The sequence below is a fragment of the Vanellus vanellus genome (assembly GCF_965231255.1).
Source record: "Vanellus vanellus genome assembly, chromosome: 4".
In the NCBI taxonomy this organism is placed as follows: Eukaryota; Metazoa; Chordata; class Aves; order Charadriiformes; family Charadriidae; genus Vanellus; species Vanellus vanellus.
Window position 1 is genome coordinate 45,720,316 of NC_138909.1, and position 27,691 is coordinate 45,748,006.

Consider the following 27,691-nt stretch of genomic DNA (forward strand, 5'->3'; position numbering starts at 1 on the left):
AAAAATGGCAGTTCTAAATGCCAAAATATACAGCAGCTTCAATACTAATATGCTTTAACATATATAGGTCACTTAAGGATTTCAGAAAGCACTGTAATGATTACTAGAAACACATCCCAAATTATTTTGATGAATTGGAAGCTACTGAAGTGCTGTTTAAAAGTAAATTTTAATAGGCTGGAGAGTTATGGGACACATTTTTAAGTACTCGATGCATTAAACCTAGAAATAATTGGAACAAATACACAGTGCAGAAGGAGTGCGCGTGGTTTGCACAGTTGGCCTTTGCCAAACAGCTATCTGCAGCCAATAGCAAACCAACAGATCTGATCTACAGATTAATGACCGTAGCTTTCCGCTGAAGGTGGCACCAAGGTTTAACAAGCCACAACCCACCTTATTTGAAGCAGGTGGTACCCTTTTTCTTTTATGTCCGTTTTAAAAATCTACTCATTTGAGAGCACAACCAATCTGATGCCCTGTAAAACTGTGGCAGCTTCCATAAACACAAAATCAGTCTAACTAGGGGTTTGAGGTCCTTTGGGAAAGCAGGTATTAATATATTTGTCTGGTTGTTCGTTTGCTTGTTCAGGGTTTTTTTTATTTGTTTTTGTTTTACTTTCTAGGGTTCCGACTTGCAAGTCCTTCTATGCTAAGGGCATAACATCAAATAAAGAGGAAAAAGTCATCTTGCAGGTCCACAAAAGATGTGAACAAGCTGGAGAGGGTCCAGAAGGACCACCAAGATGATCAAAGGACTGAGACGCCTGCCCGATGAGGAAAGCCTGAGGTAATTGGGTTTGTTCAACCTTGGGAAAAGAAGGCTTAGGGGAGACCTTATCACCATGTTCCAGTATTTAAACGGTGGCTACAAAGAAGATGGAGACTCCCTTTTTACAAGAAGTCACATGGAAAAGACGAGAGGTAATAGATACAGGTTACTCCTGGGGAGATTCTGATTGGACACAAGAGGAAAATTTTTCACAATGAGAACAATCAGCCATTGGAATAATCTCCCCAGGGAAGCGGCGGATTCCCCGTCATTGGACACTTTTAAGATTCAGTTGGACAGGGTGCTGGGCCACCTTGTCTAGACTGTGCTTTTGCCAAGAAAGGTTGGACCGGATGCTCCTTGAGGTCCTTTCCAACCTGGTATTCTATGATTGAATCATTTGCAACAAAGTAAAATTACACTATTTGATATGCAGACTTTAATAGAGTCACATGGGGTGTCATATGCCACCATGAAAACAAAAAACTTGCAACTTCTCTTCCATTCTTGAAATACAGCCATTTCTCTAATAATCATTTTAAGACTACTATGGGACTAGAGAAAGTCAGTGCTGAACACCCCTAAAAGGACGTTTCAAGGGCAGATATGAAAGACAATACATACATCAGCCAACAAATGGGGTGAACTGCGCACATGAGGACACAGAACAGAAGTGCAGTAGAAGACATCAGGTCTATGGTAAATCAATGTAAGAAAGCTTAAGATGAGATCACAGAGAAGAATCAGAATAGTTTGGGTTGGAAGGGACCTTTAAGGGTCATCTAGTCCCACTCCCCTGCAGTGAGAAGGGACACCTTCAACTAGATCAGGTTGATCAGCCCCCTCCAACATGACCTTGAACATTTCCAGGGATGGGATATCTAGCACCTCTCCAGGCAGCCTGGTCCAGTGTTCCACCACCCTCATTGTGAAAAATTTCTTCCTTCTGTGTAGTCTGAATCTACCCTCTTTCACTTTAAAATCATTACCCCTTGTCCTATCACAACAGGCCCTACTAAAAAGTCCGTCCTCTTTCTTACAAGCGCCCTTTGAGTATTGAAAGGCTCTAATAAGATCTCCCCAGAGCCTTCTCTTCTCCAGGCTGAAGGTGATTATATTTAGCAAAACCTCAGATAAAAATCGTTTATACCCATTCACACTCTCACATGCACAAATGCCAAACGTATTGGCCAGCTGGTCTGGCCAACATCACTTGTGTCCCACACAGAAGACAAGTGATACTGGCTGTCAGGTCGCTGCCACACCTCCTGGTTTCTCTCCTGGAGACAACAAACCTGGCTTATAGGGTTAATAGGTCTTTTATACCATGTAGAGCTTAACAGCTTCTTTGGCAGGACCCTTTGGCTTTAGCTTTGTTCACTTCAGACTTCTGATCTTTTAGGCAAGTCTGTTGGTCAAAACCTCCAACTCCTCATTTTGAGTTTCTTAGGGCTGCTACACTAGGAAAAGGAATGGCAGCAGTGATGTGCTGTGACCTTGCTGACACTCTCCTAGTTTTGGAACAAGAGGTCTCCTCCTGACAAGTTGCAGGGTTACCTGCATGATCCTTGATTGCTTTGCAGCCAACTGTGGCACCAGTTAAAATAGAAACCACGCTTTCAACCCTTGTTCTGCTGTTTCTTCTGCTGCTTACACATCCTTATTTCATTCAAACCATTCTTAATAATCCTCTTATAGGTCTCTACAGAGATCTGGCCAATAAAGCAGAGAAGCGCACAAGAAACAGACGCACCGTGTTGTTTTTTTTTTAAATAAAAGGAAGAAAAAGGATCATTGGTGAGCAATGTGAGTTTAGAAGGGCAAAGATTCAAAATAATAAATATTTTCACGCCTTCTGTTTGCAAAAGTACACTGGTGAGAAATACATATCATAGGTGTGGTGGCATACAGAGATTTATTGGAAGACAAGGAAGCTCAGATACTAATAGAAGTGTTTACTACAGACTGTCAAAATAGCTCAAACTATCTGCTGAAAGACAATAGTAAGATTTATAAATTAAAGAGCTATATTATGAAAAGCAGAAGAGGAAACAGAAAAAACTGCTTGCAATTCATTTAGCTTTGCAAAGGTTAACAATGGTTAGAATATAATTCCTCCTGTGGCTCCAATTATAATGCAATAGTAAAGACCCCGTAAATTCACTGTTCTACCCAACCTTTATCCACTGACATTTTCTTACCTTAAAACATTAGCATGTTGCAAAATAAAATAATGATAACATACAGCCACATACCTGACTTTGTGCTGAACACTGACTGCAGAAAGAGGTCCCAGAGTTTAACAGCACCTCTAAACGTGAGGCACACCCCCTCTCACCCACAGCTTTTAAATGAAATGGAAATCAAATCCAGCAGTCACGTATCGTCCTGCTCCGCACTGCCTGATGTTGTTTAAATGCACGGCCAGGTTCCTGGCTTCTCCGGAATTTTGTGTGCCTCACAGTATCATTCCAGCCAGTGCCTGTGATCGTCCATAAATTAAGCAGCACTGGAGTCCAGTAATCCAGCCTGCAGTCCAGTGCCCGTTTGGGGGACTGACTTGACCTAAATCATCCAAAATGTCAGCAATGAAACTAAGACTCTAATCCCCCTCCCGTTTCCCTGTATGGTTCCCAATGCAGCTCAAGGTACAGCTGTTTCTCCCAGTAGCACGGCAGAAGAACATGTTTAGGATGGGGTTACAACAAAGTGGGAAAAGGGGCTTCTAGAAGATGGAAACATGCTGCAACATCACCAGCACAGAAAAATTTCCAAAATTACCGGCAGAATGGCAAAATGAAGCAAGATCCTTGAACATGATAACAGAAAGTCATTCTAAGCATCCATTTTCCAGAACAAAGTCTCTTTTTGTGTCCATTACACTCAAAGAACTGAGATGTATTTCAGTTTTTGAGTTAGAGGTGGCCTGTATCTCAAAGGTGGTTTTACCAACTGTCTTCAGGCTTGCAGAAAGTATTTTCATTGCCTCTACTTAGGGTGCAAATTTTCAGCCAACTCTATCTCATTAACATCACAGGGAGCTATCAGATATTATTTATTTATGGTCTAACTTGGATTCAACTGTAATTATGAAATGCACCCTATAGCATTAAAAATGCAAGCATTTCAATAGTTTCCCCTCCAAACAGAAGAGACAAATCATGCTGTTCTAATACACTGGTTATTTAGCCAGTTATAGTGACTGTAAAATAAAATACTGGGAGAGCAACTTCGTAGTAGTTAAAGAATCGAAGAATTTTTAATGCATTATAAACACTTGGTTGGAAAACACCAATAAACTGTCTTCTCCCAGATACATACATTCTTATTCCTCTGGCATGTTAGGATGTTAAATAATATTACAACATTAGTTCTCAGGATGATTCATGTGACAGCAGCGAGGGAGGAAAGGCAAAATCACTGTTGACTATCTTCAATCTACCTAACTTTTGGTCATGTACTTTCAGTTGCATGTGCTCATTGAGATATATAACGCGCATGTCTTCTGCTTCAAAGTGTGATTCTCTTCCAATAATGGAACTGGAAGAATCACTCATATTGAAGAGTTTCAGACTCTCATACGCAGGTAGATCTGGGCCTGTAAAGAACGAACGGGTAGTTTTCGAAGTGCGGATCAATCTTATGCCACTAAAAAGGCACTACGGAACCAACTGCTTCTCTATTCCTTCTCCTTATAAGTAATTACTCTGCCACAAAGATTTTAGGGAAGACCTTGACTGTGATGGATTCAGCAGAACAAATGCTTAAGTCTGATCCAGGAGTAAACACTTATTCCGTATCAATGGAAGCAAGGTGGTGGTTCAAGCCCGGTGTTTATTTGGGATTGTATTAAAGCACACTCCAGTCTGTAAAAGCTACATACTAAAAAAAATAAAAAATAAATAAATGATATAAACCACTTGTCTGAAGGACCCATCTGGTGCTCCTTGCTTTTAATTAAATTTAGCATGGAATTTAAAGCAAGATATTATTCCCACTGCTCATTTTAAAATGGGCATAATATTGCTTATGTTAAAACAGGTTGTAAGATCTGGAGTACTGTTTGCTCCGTGTATATCCCTCCTGAGGGAGATCACCTTATTGATCAAGTATTGGTTTATATTTATGAAGTGTTAACAGTTCCTAAACCAGAGGCTAACACATTAGATTTTGAAACTTAGAAAGATGGCCCGCTACTTAACCTCTTTGTTAGGACTTTACTTTTTTGGAGAATGGAAGAGGAAACAAGTACTGAAATTGCTCCTGTTCATTCCAACTCCTAAGGAACCATCAGTTTGCTTCCCACGAAGAAATGAACTTTGCCAAGCAGTTCACGAACGACAGAAGGGTATTTGGCTTCAATTGTGTTGAAACTTATGTTTCTATTTAATCTGACATATTTTCAGAGTTCAGTTTACAATCAAAAGCGGCTACCTAAAGAGGCTGAAATTAGTCCACGCTTAACTCGTTGGAAAATCACTTCCTTAATTTATGATTTGTGTCTGACGACGTGTCAATATCTGCCATTTCTGCAAGTCTTACGTTATTTGTATGATGTGGTAACTCAAAAGATGTCTTCAACACCATTTTAAAAGTAACTCCTCCATTTCAAAAAGCCTTCCCTCCCACCAACCTCCCTTCCCCTGCATGCACAGGACAAGATGCATTTGCAAAGACGGGCATACAAATTTCTTAACATATTTCCTAATTAAATGCATTAAACATAGTAGGGATTTCCATTTTCTAGGCTGTGATGTAAGCAGGGTGTTTAAAAAAAACCAAAACATCAAAAACCCAAACACTATGCTGAAAACCAAACCCCAAACATCTTTCCTAAACAAGAAACACTTAGCTGTCTTAAATTAAAAGTACCTGAAAAAGGTCACAAAGAACTGTACCAGGTCCATAAAGTTGCTGTGTTGTGAGAATGCAATCTGCAAAAGAAAAGCAAACGCTTTCTATTACTAAAAAGAAAGTTCATATTTAAGATGCATTGCTGCTGGGATCAAAAAATTAAATTAAATACTTCTTAATACTTAAGTCGATTAACATTTTGGAACACCTTTGAAAAAGCACGGAAACATTCTGAGGGAAAAGAAAACACACTATAACTTCACATTATTTTGAAATCATATATCTAAAAAAATGAATCTAAAAAGTAACATCTCTCCCAACAATGTTCAAGAAATAGTCTTCAGTGCATATTATCTACCTTGGAGAAAACAGTAGTCCAAAAAGTCAGAACACAGAAGTTTCATAGAGCTAAAAATAGAGCATCTTTAATTACTGTATATACAGCAACCCAAAGTACAATGTTTAAAAGTTCAAAACGCATGCTCCTATTCAAACAATATTCATACATCAAAATCTCCTTGAATAAGTAACTTACACCAAGAGCAGCAAAAAGGCATGAAACACAGAAGATAATAGATACTGTAAAAACAGCTGTGGCATTCATCTTAACTCACTTTCCTGCAATCCACTCAAAACTGCAAAGAAAAGTGGAAAAACAACTGAATACTTTGGACAAAAAACAGAGGGAAGAAGCGAACAGGAAATTGGGAGGTGGTTAGAGGCAAAAGGAAAGATTAGGGAGCCTGGTTAAAAATAACAAAGCGGAGGGGAGGCAAGCCAACAGAAAGGCAACTTCTGCAATATTAGGAATCAGAAGTTCTTTCCAGGTACCTCCTATTTCCTCTGACTATCAATCTCAGCACCACAACAGGATATTAACTCTTTCGCAAAGTTACTGAATTTATTTCAAAACTAAGGCGAAATCTGCGCTTACAAAAGTTTTCCATGGATATTAAATTCACTTAAGGCGTCCTTTGTTGTTTTTTTGTCCTGGATAAACAGCGTGTTACGGTACCACTAGCATAAATACAAATCTCTCCTCCCAGCAACAGTCACATTCCAAGAATCGTGAACGTATGCAAAATGAGTTATTGCTTGGATTTCTGTTGCTCTAGAACATCTTCTATTATCATATTTGCTTTAATTATACATTGTAACTTGGCATAGAAGCTGACCAAAATAATTTTCTTATAAATATGCTGAAATGCTTATAAGTTGAAAGCCCCTTTACAGTGTGTAACTTCTGTTTCGCTGGAAAGCTCACTCGAAACCTGCAGACCAGATGCTTGTGACCTCAATATTACTGCCTACAAAAGACAAGAAAACACACAGTTTCTTGCTGAGTGTTTTCTAATAAAGTGGTTCCCAATAGCTCTGAGTAGAAAAAAGAAGATCGTTTTGCTTTTTATTTTAAAACTTGGTGCATGGTAACTGAGGTGGATTTCTATTTGCACAACTATTCCAGCATTGCTTTAAGGCAAACAATTTTTTTACTAAAACTTGCACATCCCAAAATACAAACATGTAACGTAGCCAGTATATAGAAATATAGGCTGAGAATAACTATGATGCCGACTGATTATAAAAGATGCGTTTCCAAACAAGGACCTGATTATGTATCAACAGCTTATATCTAAAAATCTGTTTGCAGAAAAAGAAAATTAAAAGCACAAAGAAATCATTAATGGGCCAGTCCTCTGCAGACGATCACTAGGACCAGTTTCTGTGATGGAAACCAAAGCTTGCTCCAATTAGAAGAAACAAACATCTGCTAATTTTCATAAAGGACAGATTCTACGAAAGATTAACTAGACTGCAAACTCATCTCTAAATTGTTACCAGAGAAGGGCTTCTCATTTTTTAGCAATACAAGTGTAGGAAAGAAATAAAACAGAGGAGGAAAACTTGGGTTTGTTTCACACAGAAGCACTAGAAATGCTTTACCAGCGGTGGTTCTTTTGCCTACCCGTTGGAGCTCTTCTCTTGCAAAAACCAATGGAGGATCTGTACCTCATACACAGATGAAAAAAAAGCCTAGATTGGTTTCTACAATTTACTTCTCACAAGCTGAAAACACTTTATGCTATTAAACCTGACCAATCTGTGTCACAGGCAATTTAGTGTCATAATTGTTAATGGTTTGCTTACTTAGAGCTTAATTTCCCCTAATATAATCTGTTCCTAGGACTGAATTAATTCAGTTACATAGAAAGTTTGGTTAGAAATAGCCGTTACAAGTAGGCTGTTCATTCTGGATATAGGAAAAATACGGCACACATTTCTTAGCGGTATGGATTTTTAATTAAGTTTAAATGACAGTAGAAGATTCATTTATCCATTCTCAAAAAACTAATTTTGTACCAAAGGAACAAACAGCGTAGCTGCAGGAAAACTCCGTGTATCTCACTCTGGGGACTGGGAGAGCCTTCTCCAGGTACTGAGCAGACAATCAGCTCAGCAGCAAAGTCAAATTGCCGCATCCAAACCACATGTCTCCTTCAAAGATGTTTTATACTATGTTCCTAGGAATAACGCAGTATCCTTACCTAGTTGAGATCAAAACAGATCAGAAAATTAATTACATTAATTCCAGAGAATATTATAAAGCTGACGTTTATCTGATCTGAAAAGGCACCTGAAAAAGCACAGCAGCCTATCACACTTTTTCTAATGCCACATCATTTGAAGTATCAAAAAAACCCTGGCTGCTTTCCAAATGAACAAAAATAGCCAGCTATAGGGACTTATAAAAACGTGTAATTGAGAGCTTTACTTTCTTTATCATATGATTAGCATAAAATATGAAGCCAAGGAGAAAATTGGCTACCTCTAACTACCCAACATCATCTAAAAAGTGCAATAGTTTTGAAATCAGTACACACAGATTTCAAAGGAGTTAACAGGAAAGTACTTGGCCACAAAATATTTTGCGAAAAGGAAAAGAAATTTGAACCCTACTGACATTTCGGCAACAGTTGGCATTTCAAACTCAAAATACTTCTGGAGTTAAACTGCAGCCTGCGACTGATGTAAATTTTGACAAACAAATCGGGACGATTACATAACCAGGAATTGGTTTGCATTACTACTCCAGTTTGTGCTTCAAGAGGAAAGAAACCTGAGAATAATTTTGTACAAAAATGGGTCCAGCTGACTCTTAGTCAACTTCTTATTTTGAAACAAGTTCACCTTAAGCTGTCAAGTGCAACTATACCTGAACTTATTTAAGCCTCCATTCTTTTCATTTACAAGTGCTTTGAACTCACTAAAAAGTACTTGAATTTCACATACCACTAAAAAAAAATTACTATCACCAAATCAGTGAAATTCTGTAGAAATGTTTGGGTCTTTTTCACTAAATAGAGCAAGAAACAAATTTGAGTAACTCCTCTTGCTTACCTGTAATAAACATATTTACAGATAAATCATCACAACATTACTCCTTCCACTTGTGCTAGAAGTTACTGTTATTTTAGAGAAACAGAAGCCAAACTATTAGCCACAATGGGGATGGGGCAAATCTCTCTCGCAAGCCAAGTAATTTCTAATATTATACATAGTGCCGGTACTCCTAATCTAAATGTGTTAATTGAAGAACTGCTAATGTACTGAAGAACATTTCAAGTGTGGCATTTCATAACATAATTTGGAGCATTTTGGGTATCTAAATGCTTGAGAACATGACCAAACACAGAAAATATTGTTTCTACAACTTTTCTTTCCCTGTTAACAATTCAGGATTATTTATGTGCCATATTTTGCCTTTCTCCACCATTGCATAAAGTGACTCAATTCACACCAGCGCTGCCTTTCTTTTCAACCCTACTTCATATTAGGGCTGAGAAAAAGGGGAACTGAAAATGATATTTTGAACAGGACACACTCCTAGAATAGACTTGTAAAGGAGAGAGAAATAAAGTCTAATTAACTTATGCAACCAGAGAAGTACAACAGAGAAGGCACAACGTGAAGCAGGCTACTGGAGTTTGGTGCTTGCTGTGAATTCAGAAGATATCAAAAGGGTCCCTACTGCTACATCCATTAACCTCACCTAGCAGGTGGGAGAATGCTACAGCTCTCCTGTTTTGAAAGTCTACGGGACCACACAGGACTGAAAACCATGGAAATGTAGAGATTTCAGGGTGCTTTGCTTTTTATTTAAATATAGCTCCAGTGCCAAAGTTAACGAACAAAAAAGCAGCACATAAGACTGAAAGGCTGGGAGCTCCAAGGGCTTCCAAAGAGACACAGCCAAACAAGCTGCAGATGACATTTATGTACATCTTCCTCAGCACCTCCACTGTCTCTTTTTTTTTTTTTTTTTTTTTTTTTTTTTTGTGGTTAGAGGCAAGGATTCAGTCTGACCTTAGAGAACACAGACAACAGCAACAGGATGCCGTGGACTGAATGCTGAGTGCCTGCGCTTCTGTCAAAGGACCTGCTGAAAAACAAATGGGTTTTAAGTATTCTTGAGTGATGCCAAAGTCATCAAAACATTCATTTGGCCCTCCATGACAGCGATGGGGGGATAGACTGCTCTTCTGCTCAAGAGAAACATCATTCCCGGTTTCAGTTCTGCTTTAAACACAAACACACTGGTGCCCCAGTGAAACACATGGCAGACAGATACTTGTTCTTGGTGCTCTCCACTCAACAGGAGGAGTGAGCCAACTCCAACAGCCTCGGCAGTGAGGTTTCAGGAAAAACCAAGCCAATCTAGCAATCCAGCTCCACCACCTAAAAGGTGGCCCTGGCTCTTCCACATGCTGCTGCTTCGTATGTTCTGTGAACATCTTTAATGAGCCAAGGCAAGTTGTTAAGCCAGCAGAGAGCTAACCATAGGAATGCAAGGAGCTTTGCTGGTATTTTTGAGCTGACCCAGCTCACCAAGGGACCAGGCAAACTCAGCAGCAACCTAAAGGAGGAGCAGGGCAAGATGATCATTTTGGGGCAGTTGGCTGTCAAATCGTCTCAGTGATGTTAGCTCCCAGGACAACTTTTCAGAAGGAAGTATCTGTTTACTTCTGCAGATGAGATTTACAGGATTCAGTCACAGATTAAGACATCAAAATACAGGAATAGAGAGGTACTTGCCTATCATTCCTTTACACTCAACAGAAACCTCATCGGTGATTCAGCTTGACAATGTAAGTGTCTATTACAGGATTACCTGAACAGTTCCAGATCAAAGTCTCCATCTATAATGGGACCTTAAACACCCAAGGTACATGAAGACATCTATTTGCAGACCCCTACATTTAGATGGTTTAGTGCTTCCTTGCCCTTGATTTCACGGATGCACTAGAAGCTCCATTCGTTGCCTAAGTAGGGGCGATCGATTGTCATTCGGCTGGCCCTAGGACATCTCACCTGGTCTCCAGCTGCTGCTCCAGAAGGGCAGGGGCCTCTGATAGGTCCCATGTTCTGCCATCCTCTTGGCACTACGTGCTCATGTTTAGGCACTGATTGTCACACTGCTGGACCGCATGCAGCTACGTTTGTGGTAAGGCATACAGAAATTGGACCAGATGCTGAACTACAAAAAGGAAGCTGCTACTGTATTAAAGCTGCTTTCAATGTCAAGAAGCACAGAGACATTAGAAACTGGGTCAGCACATCCCAGTGTTAAAAGCTTAGATGATTCAATGAAAGTGATGGAAGAACTTCACTGAACGGAAGAACTCAAATCTGGGATTCCAGCTTACAAGAACCACTTTGCCTTGTTCTTGCAAAACTCTTTGATGTGATGGTAAGCTTAAAAGTAGACAATTTTTCTAAGGCTGATCCAGAGTGTCGAAGTGTAGGAAAAGCTCACGCTATAAGCCTGATTAGCAGGTTAAACAGCTGGCATCCCTGTTCTCCCCACCTCAAAATAGAAATCCGCAAACTTGACTAGGATGAATCAGATAAATTCAGGCTGTAGGAGCCTTGAAAGGCAACTAAATCCAGTCAGAGACCTGACCAACATGCCCCAACATTAGGATATAGGTACAGAGGGAATTCTTCATTATTATAATTATTTCTACCTTTCAGATCAGGCCATGGAGTAAACCACAAAGCACAGAAGAGCAGGCTGTCAAGACTATACCATCCTCTGTGTTAACACTGTGTATCACACCTGGAAAGAATAAACTCATTAATATCTGCTCTTTCTTTACTTCTTTGCATTATGGTAGATCTTGGGGACAACAAACTTGGGCTAACACCTCACAAAATGTTAAAGAACAAAAACATTAAATATACACCGATTGCATTTGTAATCTAGGTAAAAGAGCCAATGGGCAAATGCAGTAGGACGACTGCTGAGAGAAACCACAATCTCCTTAAAACAATCTAACAAGCTCGGTTCTAATTGTTAGTGCTCAAGAAGGAGAATATATACCAGTTTGGTTTTGGGTAAGGGGGGAGCCTTGTGTTACAGTATCCTAAAAGATGGTTTCTTTTTGGGTGCAAGGGGATCAGCTGCCCTCAGTCCATCTTCACCTGGAAAAGGGTTGACTAGCATTGTGCCCTGTCTCAGTCAAGACCCAACACATTCAGAGGTACCAAGTACAGTTTTGCAATTTAACAAATGGATAACGGAATACAAATTCCAGTGAATGAAGATACTTGACAGTGAAATGTGGATGCTGAATCTCCAAAAGGGAAGAGAAGCATTACAACCTTGATTCTGTTAATGTTAAGTGCAGAACAAGACACCTACACTGAAAAAAACAGAAGATACTTGCATCTCCAAGGGAAGGAAGCAAAGCTTGTTACAGACCATGATTACACCACCATTTTAACCCTTCCATAAGCGCTACTGGTGCCCACGTGTGCACCCACACCCTCCCTTTAATCACTTGTTCCCGTATTTCCCATTACCCAGCAAGAGCGTACAGTGTATTTCCAGCTGTATAGTAAACCAGATCACGCAACCCACTTCAGCTGAAAACTAATCTTTGCCCAGCCAGCTTTCAGGTGGATTCATACCCTGGCCACAGTAACTGCACCAATGGGCAATGCGCTGCCACACCAGAGAGGCAGCGGGACATTCCCTTCCAGAGGCACCATGGATCGATTTTAAACAAACAGCAAAACTACATCCCAAATTTTGAGGCTGGGAAGAAACTTTAAGCTGATTTGACCCCTGTAAGTCTTCAAAAGCTGCAAGAACAACCTATTCCACAGGGAAAGATTTTCTAGACAGAAAAGTTAAACCATTAGTTTGAGAGAAGGAAGGGTCTTACAGGAATTAATTTAACTTGAAAAACTTTGACACACCGCAAGTTAAAGCGGAGCGTAATTCAGAGGTGGGAGATCCCAGAGAGTCTGTAATGGTATATATACCTAATGGTATAGGTGTGGACATCAGAAGGAGTTGTGATGCTCAATTGAAAGCTAACAAATTTGAGTAGCGGATAACCATCCATAGCTGCAACACCAGCTGATGTGACAGCTAGAGGTCCAGGAGAGGTGGATCACAGAAAGCAGAGAAGTCCCAGACATAAGTCCAGAATGATCCGGTCCTGCTTACATTAAAAAAATTACTCATTGATCATCAGAAGCTCAAAAAACAATTTGCATCCAAGCACACTCAACAGACTGTGGCTTTATATTTTGTAGAAGAAAAACTTCTGAGCAACTTGGTGCAGCTGAAGAGGTTCACATGCTCAGATTTACATTCTACAACAAGTGAAAATAAAATCTCAACTCAAATTTGATTTTCACACCTACTACTACGAGCCACATTGCTCCTGCGTGGAGCACCAATGAAAGAGATAAATGACTTACTCCTCACTTGCTGCAATACTAGCTACGCCATTGAGCTTTATGGCACAAACACTTGATACTGTGCAAATATAAAAACTAGTTCACTTCAGAACTTATACTGAGATGGAAATCGATTTATATTCCAATACTGTGCTGCCTTACTGCAGTAGTCACAAATTGTCACTCTTCAGCTAATTGGCTGCAGTCAGCAGTTGGCTCAGAAATGCCAATTATATATGCTTTGTCTCCCCATGCGAGCTCTCAGATTGCTGCGCAGAGCAAACACGGGCATAGCTGTCTCTAAATTAAAAATAGTGCTTAAGATGTAGTCCCCCATTTCTCTGCATCAGAAAAATTGCCACACAAATCTGACAAACGGGAAGTATTTGTTCAATAAACAGCTAGGTGTTGAATAGTGATGCTCATCTAAATTTAAAGCGCACTAGCAAACAATGTTCTGCGAAGTCCCATAATTGGACCACCAATCTCAGATCAGACCCTGCACACCTACTCATTACTGTAATGCACCACCAAATGCTACAAGAAACCTGAGGCAGGGCCAGAAAAAACTCAGCTCTTCCAAACGTCAGGCAAATACCTTAAAACTAAAGATCATCCATTCCCACAGACCTCTGCCATATACACTTTCTATCCTGTCCACACACTGAAGGTGGCAGTGGTCATGCAAGAAGAGCGATAAGGTAATGGGAGGCTATTGTAGCAATTTTGCAGGAGAGAAAAAAATTAAAACAAGCAAACACAAAGCCCAAAAATAAGCAAACACAAAGCCCAAAAATAAGCAAACACAAAGCCCAAAAATAAGCAAACACAAAGCCCAAAAATAAGCAAACACAAAGCCCAAAAATAAGCAAACACAAAGCCCAAATAACAGGGCCCCAGCTCTGGCTGTCGGAGCTCTGGCAGTAAGAGGGAGTAGCTGCAGGAACAGCAGAGGAAGGGCTGCGGTGGCGGTGAATCTCATGGGTTGTGCAGGCACTGGTGCTGGTATCAGGCTGTAGGAAAATCCATGCAAGAATTCACAGCCTTGTAAACTCTCCTGCAACACTGGAGTCTGGGGTCAGCTGCTGGATGCTCCTTCCTGAGAGGTCCCACTCTGTGCCTGCCGTGAACAGCAGCAGCGCGCTTGTGGTTGGCATTAAAGGACCGTGAAAGATGACTTCTGATAAACCTTGCTGCAATGGGTTAAGAGGTACTGTCCCAACCGCTCTCTCAACCAGGAGTTAAGCAGCCTCCAATGAGGGTCAGAGAAGGAATTCACACCTATAATTCTGCCCCAGAAATGCAAAGTGCAACTTCTCAGGCTGATCTACGAGATGGTGGCTTTCCACCAAAGTCCTGTGTTTTGCATTGCAGCAACGAGGCCATCCCTGCAGGTGACTCCATAGGCACAGCAGCCAAGGTGAAACAAAAGTCCAGGTAGCAACTTCTAAAATTACTTCAGCAAAAATCCCTGTTGGTTTTGTAAAGTTTGAGAGAACATTCAGTGAAGAGGCAGCAATCGGGAGGGTGAGGAGTAGGTCCAACAAGCTGAGATGGCCAAGTTATAATTCATAACTTGGTAAGGTGGATTTCCATGGGAAGGGGACTTCTAAGGTGCATTTCAATTCCCCCAAGCTTTGGGTACAACCCTTCCCAAAGCAGAGAGCACAGCACACAAGTAATTCTGCCTCATTTGGGTTCTTGCGAACAACTGAGCTAGCTGTTTAGTTGTTTCAACTTCTCGTTGTTGAATTCTGGTGACTTTTTTACATAACTCGCTCTTAAGACTAAAGTTAAAAATAGCGTATTTCATGGTAACGGCAATTAAGTTCAGGCAAATTACTATGATCAACTGGAGACAAAGACTAACAACATTAATCATTGCTATCAGTAAACAGCGCCACAGACCAGTTACGGAAAAGAAATTCCTTTGAACTACTTTAAGGGTTTGGAAACAGAATCGAGCTGTCAAGATTCTCCCAACCTCGCACACTACTTGCAGACAAAAATCTTTACTTACCGTTAGCTTCTCAAAAATCTATGTATTGTTAAGGTGTCCAGCTGAATACCTCTGAATGCAAATTTTATGCTTGGAATTCAAAATGAAAAGGGTAAAAAAAAAAAAAAAAAAAGTATAAAAGAAGTTGTCACATTGCTCCTGCCCCCAAACAACTGACTTACAAAGCGCTTCTTTTTGTCCAAGAAGGGATTTCTTGTTGTTTACAAACTCTTGTTTGCGCTTAACCTTGAAAACTGACCTGCAGGTTTGGTAGAAGTCACCTGAAAAGGGATTCTTGGAGCAATCCTGTATGTTGTCTCTTTTAATTCTACAGCCTCTAAGCAACAGTACCTTCTCAAGCACAGCACAAAAGCTTCGTGCCATTTTTACTTTAAACGTTTAACTAGAGGAGAAAAACCTCTTTGCTAAAAGGTTTTGCTTATTAAAGGCGATGCAGGTAAGGAATTCACTCCTTTCAGAGGAATGCAGCTGAGAAAAAAAAACCCATGCAATAAAATCCCTCGTTTTAAAACAACAAACAAGAAAATGGCCCATTTTCCACTGCTCGGTTCAAAAGCAACCAGTTCAAAAAGAGGAGACTTCTTGAAAAAACCTGTATAAAATACGAACCCTTACACTGGACCTCAGCCGCGTTTATGCTGCAAAGCTGTTTCGAGTTATCTTTGCACTTGGCAGCGGGGACAGAGCGGAGCGGCGCGGCGGCGGGCGGCTTGCAGGGGAAGTGGGCACCGCCAGCCCGGCCCCGCGCCCCGGGACCAGTCCCAGCAGCAAAGTTCGGATGGCTCACAAAGCGCCAAGCGCTGAGCTCCTGCCCCACAAAGAAGAAAAGAGGGCATACAAGCTGCAGCCCGGAATAACGTTTTGGTTAGAGAGTGAGCTTTCTCGCCACCGTACGAGTCTTTTAAGAGAAATACGCTGATATACGCCTTGTTTTAAACGGGTTTGGATTTATACGCCACTGCAACAATTATTCTGGGGACAAGGCAGTTTTGAGCTACTTTGAAAAATATGTTAAAAATAAAAATGCTGGAACTAGACACAGAAAGCGAGCCGCTAGTATTAAAACACTCCACTCTTCCCAGTTGCAAGTCCTTAAGTACCTCCCTCCAGTATCAGACGCTGCTGTTTGGATGCATTTGTGAAGGATCCCGTTCCTTGGCTTCGTGCCAAGCAGAGCTCTGACACCATCTGCGTGCAGGGTAAGTTACGTTCGTCAGCATACCAACTATTTATGGAGAGTTTCAGCATGGAAAAACTTTAGCACACAACAACTCAAACACTCACTCAGGCCCTGAAAGTCCTGCAAAAAGATGAGCATTACAGTCTACAACCACTTGTGCGCCGAAAGCTTAAAAGGAATAAAAGTTGTGTTCCTAAAGAGCTTGCAATGTAAGTACACAAGAGGGAATCAAGAATAGAAAGAAGAGCAAAGCAGCTAAATACGTATTAGCAATTTTTCTTTTTTTTTTTTAGCTGCAAAATAGCTAACAGATGGCAATAGGCAAAACCTTATGTCTTGCATCATTTCTGACCAGCCAAAACACTGGAAATATATGCAAGATACAGCTCGGCGTAGCAGTGGTATTAGTGGAGAAAAAGCTCTGTCTCCCTCTCCGAGGAAGCCATGATTTCTAAGGATCATCTGGGATGAAAGATTTAAAACGTTTATCAATCTATACCATGAAAAGTTTGCAGTATGCCAGCTGCAGAAGACTCTACTGAAACTCTAAGGATTTTACATCCTTAATAAAGTAGCAAAATAAGTACATTTATTTATATATTATATGTATTGGTTAAACTATATATAGTTCAAAGTAAAATAAGTATATATTTACATAAGTAAACAAACAAAAATACCTTTTAGTGACAACATATCTCCACATTATTACACAATACGGAAGCCGCAAGCTGTTTCAAACCTGGTGTCACATTACTACGTGAAGCGGCAGGAACAAAAAGCCCTCAAACTTTGCACAAACTACCTATTTACAGGGAGGGGATAAAAAGAGTATAGAAGAATCAAAGATACGCACAATAATTCAAAGTTCAACACATTATAGGATTTTTTTTTAAATGATGCACTAGCATCGTTATGCAATAAAATGCTGGGAGCTTTAATAAGCGCGGTTCTCTCCACTGCACACCCGTAAACTGTAGGACTGGCACCCTGTTCTGTGTTTCCAACATAAAACCAGAGAAAAAACGATCAGGTACTTTGGAAGGAAACTTTATGCTGTAGAGCACAGGGTATGCGAGTTCATGTAAGGGCTGATCAAAGGTCTGCCTCGTTATGCAGTATCAGCAACAGTTTTGAAAGAGCTATGAAGTCAGAAATCATAGGCTGGGCTGTTTTATTCATCAAGGTTTTATTTGTTGAGAGCCCTGGCTATGATTTTGTGTTAAAGAAATCTTAACATGAAAAAAAAAATAACACTGCTGGGTAGGGAAAAATGAATAACCTATATATATATATACGGTCTTACATTAGCATTAAAAAAGGACAGGTAGTTACTATCTATCACTAAAGGCTTTCTAGAACATGTATTTCACCGTTTTGTCACGAAGAACTTCACAGTAAAAAAATGAACTGACAAATCAATCTATCATGATTTATTTCAGTCCTCATAGTCAAAATATTCATGTATTTTAGATACTTTAGGTCCAGGACAGTGCTAGTCCGGCATGCAAAACAGATCGTTTTAAGAAATAGCTATACATGACACTCAGGATTATGGAAAAAAAGAAAAGAAAAGAAAAAAAAGTTTAGAAAAAACCACCAACCCCCAAAAACAAACCCACCACTCCAATTGTCCCAGAAATTTATTATTATCCATGGCTGAGACAGTACTACACTGCCCTGACCCCAACTCTGCACGCTGCTTGCCAACGCTGCTGTGAGCAAGATTTGCAATATGGTAAAAAAAAAAAAATAATAAATCTTAATAATACAAAGTCAGGAAACTAAGTGAGAGAAGAAGAAGTTTTAGCGACATTCCAGGAATGGTTTGTTTCTAACAAAAGCAGACCCACAGAGTCATCCGAGAGCTGTTATTTGAGTGCTGGTAGCTCTGTCTTCATGTCTGTTAGCTAAACAAGCCAGAGGCTTTCTTGGTTTTGTCACCCTGTGTTAGTATGGGATATATTTTTCCCCTGCGGTTCAGCCAGGCTATATCAACTGTTGCATTGGAGTATGCTGGCTTCTTATATTTTAATCGGCAGTGCACTTTTCTCCTCTTCATTAACTCGGCTTACTATTCTTTGACTCTTTAAATAAGCTTTTGTATAAGGAAATCTATCTAGCTCTTTTGGTAGCTGTAAAAGCCTCCCAGTAATAGCCCACATCGCTCGTTTTCTGAAATGTATTTGAACTTGAATTTTATATTTACATTCAGTGGTAGCATACTGTATTTTCAAGAAGAGCTATTCAGCAGAGAAGTACAGCAACTGCAAGCGACCAGCACATCACCACCCTGGGTCTCACCCCGGAGAAATTAATTGCCTAATGTGGACTTTGCTTCCACAGAAAATTAATTCTGCATTTTTTTTTTGATATTGTGCTTTCCAGCCCTGCATCTTCAAAGGAAAAAAAAAAAAAAAAAAAAAGCAGCTTCCTTAAAACTAAGACAATCCATACGTATTGTACTTTCATATCCGGAAAAAAACTCATCCTAAGAAATCCTCCTGGTATTATTAAATCTGAATCTCAGTCTATGTCTCTCCATTCCCCTATAACTTTTCTTATTTATGCAGCTAAAGTTTTGCAACGCTACATGAGCGGACTTCCAATGCTGTATGACGATATTACAATAAACCACACAAGCAAAAATACATGAGTTACTACAGCTCATACCAAGTATAGCTCAAGTTGTCGATATAACCCCCAAGATTTCAATGGTTGGGTAAAAAGGATAAAAATCCCATGCAACAATACAACACTTGGGGAAAGTTTAGCGTGAGCAATTTTCAAGGTTACTGAAGCCACCACTTCCAGTAAAACGCACTGGAGGTGCAACACATCCTAGCAAGCGTTAACTGCTTTTGAGAGAAACCCTCGTTTTTAAGGCTTTAAGAAGCTGCTAACAAAAATACTACTTAATATGAAAGGGAACAACTTCTAAAAGGAGAAAAATGTCAGCGGTTGATGCCAAAAATAAGAAAGCAGGAGCAGATAAAAAGGAAGCAGCTGTTTCATGTTTTAAAGTATCATTTAACTGTTCTGTTTTAAATCTTTCCATCCCCAGCAGAAGATGTCAGTTTGCCTGTTCTGAAAAATCAGCATGTAATTGCATGTCTCCAAAAGTAATTACATTCAACAGCAAATTTCATCAGATTAACAAATTGATTTACGTTTCATTGTTCGGTTTAAAGCAAACCTCTCACCACAGTGAGAGAGATGCAGTGAAAGAAGCTCAAAAGCACCTGCAGTTATAGCTAAATAAAGGCAAGGGACATCATTAGCAAACAACTTTGGCATTCCTGTGCTTTCAGAAGAAAAAGAAAAAGAACATTTTTGGAACAGAAAGGTCCCAGAGAGCTAAGGATGATTATATCTCCGCACCTACATCTATTCTTCATTAAAGGTGTATGAGGAACACTGAGGACCTGGCAGAACAGCTATCAAGATCACCATCCTCAGTACGGTTTCAAGCCTACATAATTATTTTATCAAAGCAATCACTACCTATCTGTATGTATTTTATTCTCTCTAGCCAACAACAAAGGCATTTTTTCTTTCACTTTACCCTTACCGAGAGCTTTCATTTGATTAGCCCACGGCTTTTGATTACAGAATGACATTAATTTAGAGAAAGGCTGGAAACTCCACGGGCCACATCCAATCCTCAGGGATATTTATGCCCCGTATCAAATGCCTAATGTTTCCTCCAGAGACGAATCGGGGTACTGGAGTCAGTTACAGACCCTGCTTTTTAACTGCGGTACAGTTTCATCATTCTATCTTATTATGTGCATTATCAAAGCCTTTTAGTTAGGCTGTAAACCTCAAAGAGGTAACCCTAGAGAGCATCACTGCTGCCGATATGCATGTCACCTTAAAGAGGTCAAAAGCCTAAAATAAAAGGAAGGTGGAAGTGTGGGATCCAACATTCCTCCAGCTCTGTTTTTTAAGCTGAGAGGTGTGGTCTTCCTCACCTGGCAGGAACTAAGGGTACCCCAAAACTTTCCTTGGCTGTAGCAAAGCGTCATCCATCATTTCGCTCTGCAAGAAAACAAACGCTTCCTAAACCACATTAAACACATTAAATGGCATGCAAAATTAAAGCTTAATTGAAACTGGTATTAAGATTCATGCTAATGGAGACCACCTGTTTTATGGGTAACATTGCCAATAAAAACAGCAGGATGAGGAAGGACTATCAGAAGAAGAAATTTAATCTAAAATTGCTTTAATGAAGGAGATTTCCTTTGAAAAATGAGAACTTGAGAATCTTTCAGCATTTGCATGCTGCTGGACACCAGAGCCATGAAACTTTAAAATAATGATGATAAAGATCAGAGTAAGAGCTTTGTTTGAGGATCGTGAAGACTTTTTAGGAATGTAATTCCTGGCACTTTATAAAACATTGGCTACTATTTCCCACTTAAATATCCACGTTCAGCATAAGAGAAGATGAGCCTGCTTTAATCAGCCAGAGAACCATTCCTTAGAAGAATCTCAGTCTAGTCTGTAATTCATCTCTCCTCTGAAATCCAGCTGACACCAGCAGCATACAGCTCCACGTGAACTTTGCCTACGTACTACCGCAGGAAATACCTACCGGCTTAAGAAAAAGACACACTTACAACGTTACTGCAGTGCTGCAAAGCCAAATAGATGTGAAGAGAATCTGCTCTCTGACATTCCAACATACATTTTCAGCATATCATAGTAAACCAGTGGGAACTGCTTCACAGGTCAAGGGCGGCTATTACTGAAAATAATACAATCCCAGAGCAAACCCTTCGGTTGCAATGACAGGCAGAGCAGAAGTCCTTTGAGGCATGGGAATAAACAGAGCTTAGGCTGTTCCCTTAGACTAGCAACTAAGCAAAGAAGAAAAGGTCATAAAACTGTATCAAAATTAGTAGTCGCAGGTCTAATATACAAAGCGCTCAAATCCAAGAAAGTGTCATTTCTGAATGCTTTATTCAGAGCAGAATCATACTCCCACATCTATTTGAAATCTTATTCAATCGCAGCAGTGCAGCTCTTAACCGGAGCACTAAAACGTGTATTTTGCTTCAAAACTTGGATGCAGTCACCCTGGCAATATCTGAGCCAGCAGCGAGTTAACAAAAGCAACATAAGGCAGTGACGGGAGGGCCCCAAAGGAAGGCAGTTCATTAAAGAGTACATCATCCAAGAGGTTTGCACGTAGCAGTTTACATTTCATTCCTTGGGACAGTGCATGTTGTGGTTTCTGTACACACAGCAGCCGGCACGCTGCATAACCCATGGATGTGCGAGTGCATACACGCAGGTTTGTGACAGTCACCTGGTCCATCACTAAAAGAAAGCGCTGCAAGCGAAAGGCTGATTTAATTACAGCACATTTGAGGCTGTCCTCAATTTTCAGGTCTCTCATTTTTGCAGTTTCCGCGCTTGAACTTTTGGCAGCTCCTCAGAAAGCAGCGATCAATTTAAGGGACATGAATTGTTTCCACCTTTCGGTTCACCATTCACAATTTCAGCAGATGAACTAGACAGCAATTCAACATTTTGAGTGGGTTTACAAATATTTTCCAATTTCCAGCGTCTTTTGAAATATCTGGAATAATTATGACAACACATTATGTGACTGAATTAAGCTATTCACAGTGCATGAACTTTCTGCGTAGAAAGGAATAAAGCTTTAGATGAACTATATAGACCCACAGTCCCGAAATAAATCAACTGGAGGAACCCAGAAAAAAGCTTCAACAGCCCATGAAGAGGTTTGAGAGACTCAAAAAAAAAAAAGTAGACGGCAGAGGCAATTTTAGCTATTTTTCCACCACAGCCCGTATGAAATCAGAGTGGAAGGCAACAAGTGACTTCAAAATTTCCCACTAGTTATCAAATAATTCCAGTCCTCAAACACTCTAAGATGTCTACTGCTGTTGCAGTGCTCCACCAAGCAGCACGTGCAGCAGTGCTATGTAGTCACAGTGGCACTTTTTTGAAGCCCAACATGATGATGAATTGCCGAGCAGACAACGTATAGTGAATATCTAGTGAGATTTTGCAAATGGTATATTTGGTATGCAAGAAGCTGCAAAATCCGTTTGCCTTTTTGTTCCTTGAAGCATTTGGCTCATAATTAATGCTTAAGCGGATTCAAATTAAAATACTTCAACCAACGCAAGTGAAAGAGAGGAGGCAATTGCCAGTTAATGATACAATTACAAACTGTGTTTTTTCCTTAATCAGCTCCTTGGCGTCTCACATATACTCAGAAAGTAGAGATCAATGCAAAAAGGCTTCAGAGCGCTGAATCTGGGAGAAAGATATCTAAAATCAAATGGGACAGAATGTTAATGAAAACAATAGTTCGGGTATGAAACAAGACAAGAACATAAGTTTATATTTAGTGAGTGGTAGAAAACACCATCAACACTAAGCTGTGATGGAGCAGAAAGCTTACAGCCATAAAAAAAGGGGGTTAAGCTTTAGGGACATGGTTTAGTAGCAGGTTTTGGCAGTGTTTGGTTGATGGTTGGACTCGATGGTCTTAAAGGTCCCTTCCAACCCAGACAATTCTATGATTTTAAGTTAGCTACATTAGCAACTCTAATTTTCACCTGCTGTGCATTCAGGAGAGGGACTCGCATACTGGAATCTGCTCCAGGTAAATACATGCTAGTTTAAACGTTGTTAAAAACCGCTGACATTCACACGAGTACCAAAGAGAGTTTCAAATTCTCACCATTAACTACTTATCAGCTCCAGAACTCAAGTTTCACCTCTGAGCGAGCTGACTTTTGTCTGGATTGAAACTTATGGAAAAGAGTCCCCTGAAAGCTTCTGCATTGAATTTCCTTGCTTCTTACTGCAATATCGTATTCTATAGCTCTTTTCTAATCCGAGATATATTTTGAAAGAATAACAAAGCAAACTTAAAACAAACCAGAAAAAATCGTGGGGAAAAAAGACCACATTACATTTACATGACTACAGAAAAATAATCAACCCTAACAACATCCACTAATGCCCTTTTCTGAAGGGTGCACTTTCAGTTCAGTGGAAGATACAGAATATTTAGGGCAGTGCTTTCTAAGTGAAAGACAGAAAGGTGAACAGCTGTGGTTTGCACAACGCTTAGAAAGTCACCATGGCCATGCCAAAGAAAGTTCGTTAGCGGAGAGGAGCCACAAAGCAGAGAGAATGGAAATATCGAGACATTTTTGACAAGACCTTACCTGGGTTTTCAAGAAAGCTTGGCAGGCTAAGGCTTTAAGAGAACTCCACAACGTAGCTTTCATACCCGGAAACCGCTCAGACAGGAGGTATTAGGAAGCAGATTGCTATATTTCGAAGGCTTTCTGCATTTTGCAGCTTTAGTTCTTTTACAAAATAACCAAGTCATTAAAGCAGGGAGGGAAGGACATCCTAAACCAATATCCTTGACAAAAAAAAAAAAAAACCACAAAACCAAAACCCTGAACTGAAGTGGTTTTGAAGAGAGGTGGAGCAAGAAAGCAAAAAAAAAAAAAAAAAGCCAGAATTCAGCATTGGCAAGGACACAGCTATCTCTAACACAAAAGAGCATTTATACTCTCCAAGTCCAGATTTTAACGGGCAAGAAGAAAGGGAAAGAGAGACAGATTTAAATCAAGGACTTCAGAATAAAGTTTCTAATATTTGTTTAAGAAGTAATGTGGATTGTAGATTAATTGCTGTGCAGTAAAGACACTACATTTCTGAAGTTCTCTGTTGCAAAATTTTGTATATAACATAAACACTTCTGTTTAGATACATCTACTGTATCTAAATTGAAAATAAGCCAGGATAAGAAAGCGTACCTACAATGATTGTTTATTATGATATTCAAGCAAACAAAAAAGCCCCCAAAAACCAGCTGGGCATGCTGCACTGCACAGACCAGACCGAACCCACGCGTAAGCTGCAAGGTGACGCACACGCACAAGGAGAGAATATTTTCCAGCAGTCTGGCAGTAGCAGAGTTTCACTGACTTCATCATACTTCTTATATTAAAACCACTCTAATTTCAAAAGGGAAATTGAAACAGGTTCTGTAGCTGCATGAAGTTTCATAGTGTAACTGCAATGAGGAGAACTTTAGGAGGCAGTCTCCGAGATAAGAAAAAACAGTTTGCATCCCGGCCATACTGCAGCATGTAATTTTCATTAACGAGTCAGCTTCCCCAAAGGACTAAAGTCAACCGCATAGGAACTGTTACGCCATGAAATAAGGGATGACCACTTAGAAAAAGACGTAAGGGAAGGAATACGGGAAAGGTGTGAGTAAAAAGTACTCCTGAGAAGAAAGGAGCACTGAGCGGTCAAGAAAGCAGAGAAGCCAAGAAATTAGAAGTCACCCCATAGCTCTATTTTAAATCTTGTAGTGAACCCCCATCAAGGATCAATGGCTAGGAAGTCTTTGTCCCAAAAATCCATACCTTGAGTTATCTTCTATTTTATCTTATTGAAGATAAACTTCTACAGAGAGCCAAGACTTTACAAGAAAGAGAAAAACAGGGAAAGCAAATAGGAAAAAGGTACAGAGAGGACAGGTAGGAACACAGATGGCAATTAAGGGCAATTGAGGGCAGCTCAATCTGCCATGGAAGATTGCACAAGACCTGAAAGGACACAGTCCTTCCTGGAGAAAAATCATACTTTTTAACTGACTTTTCTCTAGTTTTTCTTCTATGGAACCATTACTTTTCATAATACCATCTCCTACTCATCACCTGCTCCGAAAAAAAAAATTATCAGGATGGTGAGGAGGGAAAAGAAATGTAAGAGTAAAGCAGTACCCCTGGGCAGTGTGAGGAGCGTAGCATCAAACTGTACAGTGCCTTGGCATCCCGTGTGGAAAAGCTTTCATGTGCCATCAAATCTGACAGCACAGTTACACCAGATGGAGGAAGGACTGAAAGTAAAGCCAAAAGCAGATCTATACAGCTACAGGTTCTTTCTGAAGGAGACATGACAACCCTCAAGAGAGCAGACCTAGCAAATACACGCTAAGATGAGGAGACAGTGAGGTGGACTGAAAACTGGCCAAATGGTTGGGCACAGGGGATGACAACCAGTGGCATGATGTCTAGTTGGAGGCCAGTAGTTAGTGGTGTACCCCAGGGATCAATATTGTGTCTGATCCTTGTAGTGACAGGACGAGGAGGGAGGAATGGCTTTAAACTAGAAGAGGGCAGATTCAGATTGAACATTAGGAAGAAGTTTTTCACTTTAAGGGTGGTAAGGCACTGGAACAGGTTGCCCAGAGAGGTTGTTGAGGCCCCATCCCTGGAGGCGTTCAAGGCCAGACTGGACGTGGCCTTGGGCAACCTGGTCTGGTGGGAGGTGTCCCTGCCTATGGCAGGGGGGTTGGAACTTGATGATCTGGGGCTATTTAGCCTGGAGAAGAGGAGGCTAAGGGGAGACCTTATCACCCTCTACAACTACCTGATAGGAGGTTGCAGAGAGGTGGGGGCTGACCTCTTCTCCCTGGTGACAAGTGATAGGATGAGAGGAAATGGGTTCAAGTTATATCAGATGAGGTTTAGATTGGATATTAGGTAACACTTTTTCACTGGAAGGGTTATTAAACATTGGAATAGGCTGCCCAGGGAGGTGGTGGATTCACCATCCCTGGAGGTGTTTAAAAAAAGGGTAGATGTGGTATTCAGGGACACAGTTTAGAAGTGGTTTTTGTCAGGGTAGGCTAATGGTTGGACTTGATGATCTTAAAGGTCCCTTCCAACCTCATCAATTCTATAATTCTATGATCTTCAAGGTCCTTTCCAACCTAAACCATTCTATGATCCTATTTAATCTTAATTATTAATCTGGATGATGCAGCAGAATGATCCCCCAGCAAGTCTGCAGGTGACATCAAACGGGGAGGAGTGGCTGATACACCAGAGGGTCATGCTGCCACCCAGAGGGACCTTGACAGGCTGGAAATACGGGCCAGCAGGGACCTCATGAAGTCCAACAAGGAGAAGTGCAAAGTCCTGCCCCTGGGGAGGAACAACCCCAGGCACTGATATACGCTGGGGGCCACCCAACTGGAAAGCAGCTTGGAAGGAAAAGACCTGGTTGTCCTGATGGACGTCAAATTGAACATGAGCCAGCAATGTGCCCTTGTTGCAAAGAAGGCCAGTGATATTTGCTTACCGTGCAACAGCTGCATTAGACAATGTGTCTAACAAAAAGCCACAAAGATGATGAAGGGACTGGAGCATCTCTCCTATGAGGAAAGCCTAAGAGAGCTGTCTATAAATGTCTATAAATACCTGAAGGGAGGGTGCAAAGAGGACAGAGTCAGGCTCTTTCCAGTGGTGCCCAGTGACTGGATCAGAGGCAATGGGCACAAACTGAAACACAGGAGGCTCCCCTTGAACATCAGGAACCACTTTTTGACTGCAAGGGTGACCAAGCACTGGCACAGGATGTCCAGAGAGGTTGTGGAATCTTCATCCTTTGAAATATTCAAAAGCTGCGTGGATGTGGTCCTGGGCTATTTGCTCTAGGTGTCCAACCTCCTGCTCAAACAGGGCCCAGATGACCCCCAGAGGTCCCTTCCAACCTCAACCACTCTGGGATGCGGTGAAGACGATCGTGCTGTTTGTCAAATTTAGGAATGCAAAATGCAAACTTGAGTTTCCAATGGTTGTTAAAGGATGCAGAAGAAACTGGTTTTATCTCACACAGACAAGCAATGCTGCTGGATTGCAGCAAGACATGAGGGAGGAATGCTATGTTGAGCTATGGACGAGACCTCCAGTGAAAGGAGGTGCAGGTGGGCTTCCTGGAGAAGGACAACAAAGCCATAGCAAAGTAATGAAGAATGGCTATTGCAAACATGAGAAAAGGCTGAGATGTTCAACACCAATAGGCATTCGGAGAAAGAAGATGGAAAAACATCAATTTGGGGAAAAAAATTTCTTAGCTATGAAGAGCAAGCTAATCGAAATCGTAAGGACCACATATTCCTGGACACGATATCGCTGCCAGACTTCTTCACAAAAAGGTTCTCTCAACATATAAGAGCTGTTGCTATTTTAGACTTTATTTTGGCAAGTAAAAGGAGCTGGTGATATTACTTTGGATTGACTGCACACAAGCA

The 27,691-nt window shown here is 40.6% G+C and overlaps 1 protein-coding gene across 1 annotated transcript in view; it reads right to left on the reverse strand.

The window, feature by feature from the left end:
* Positions 1-27,691, reverse strand: part of ATRN (attractin) — a 154,851-nt gene that overhangs the window by 35,831 nt on the left and 91,329 nt on the right. Inside the window, exon 25 of the mRNA XM_082482218.1 lies at positions 5,645-5,706. Within this exon, the coding sequence (XP_082338344.1) occupies positions 5,645-5,706 (62 nt within the window). The remainder of the gene's footprint in view (positions 1-5,644; positions 5,707-27,691) is intronic.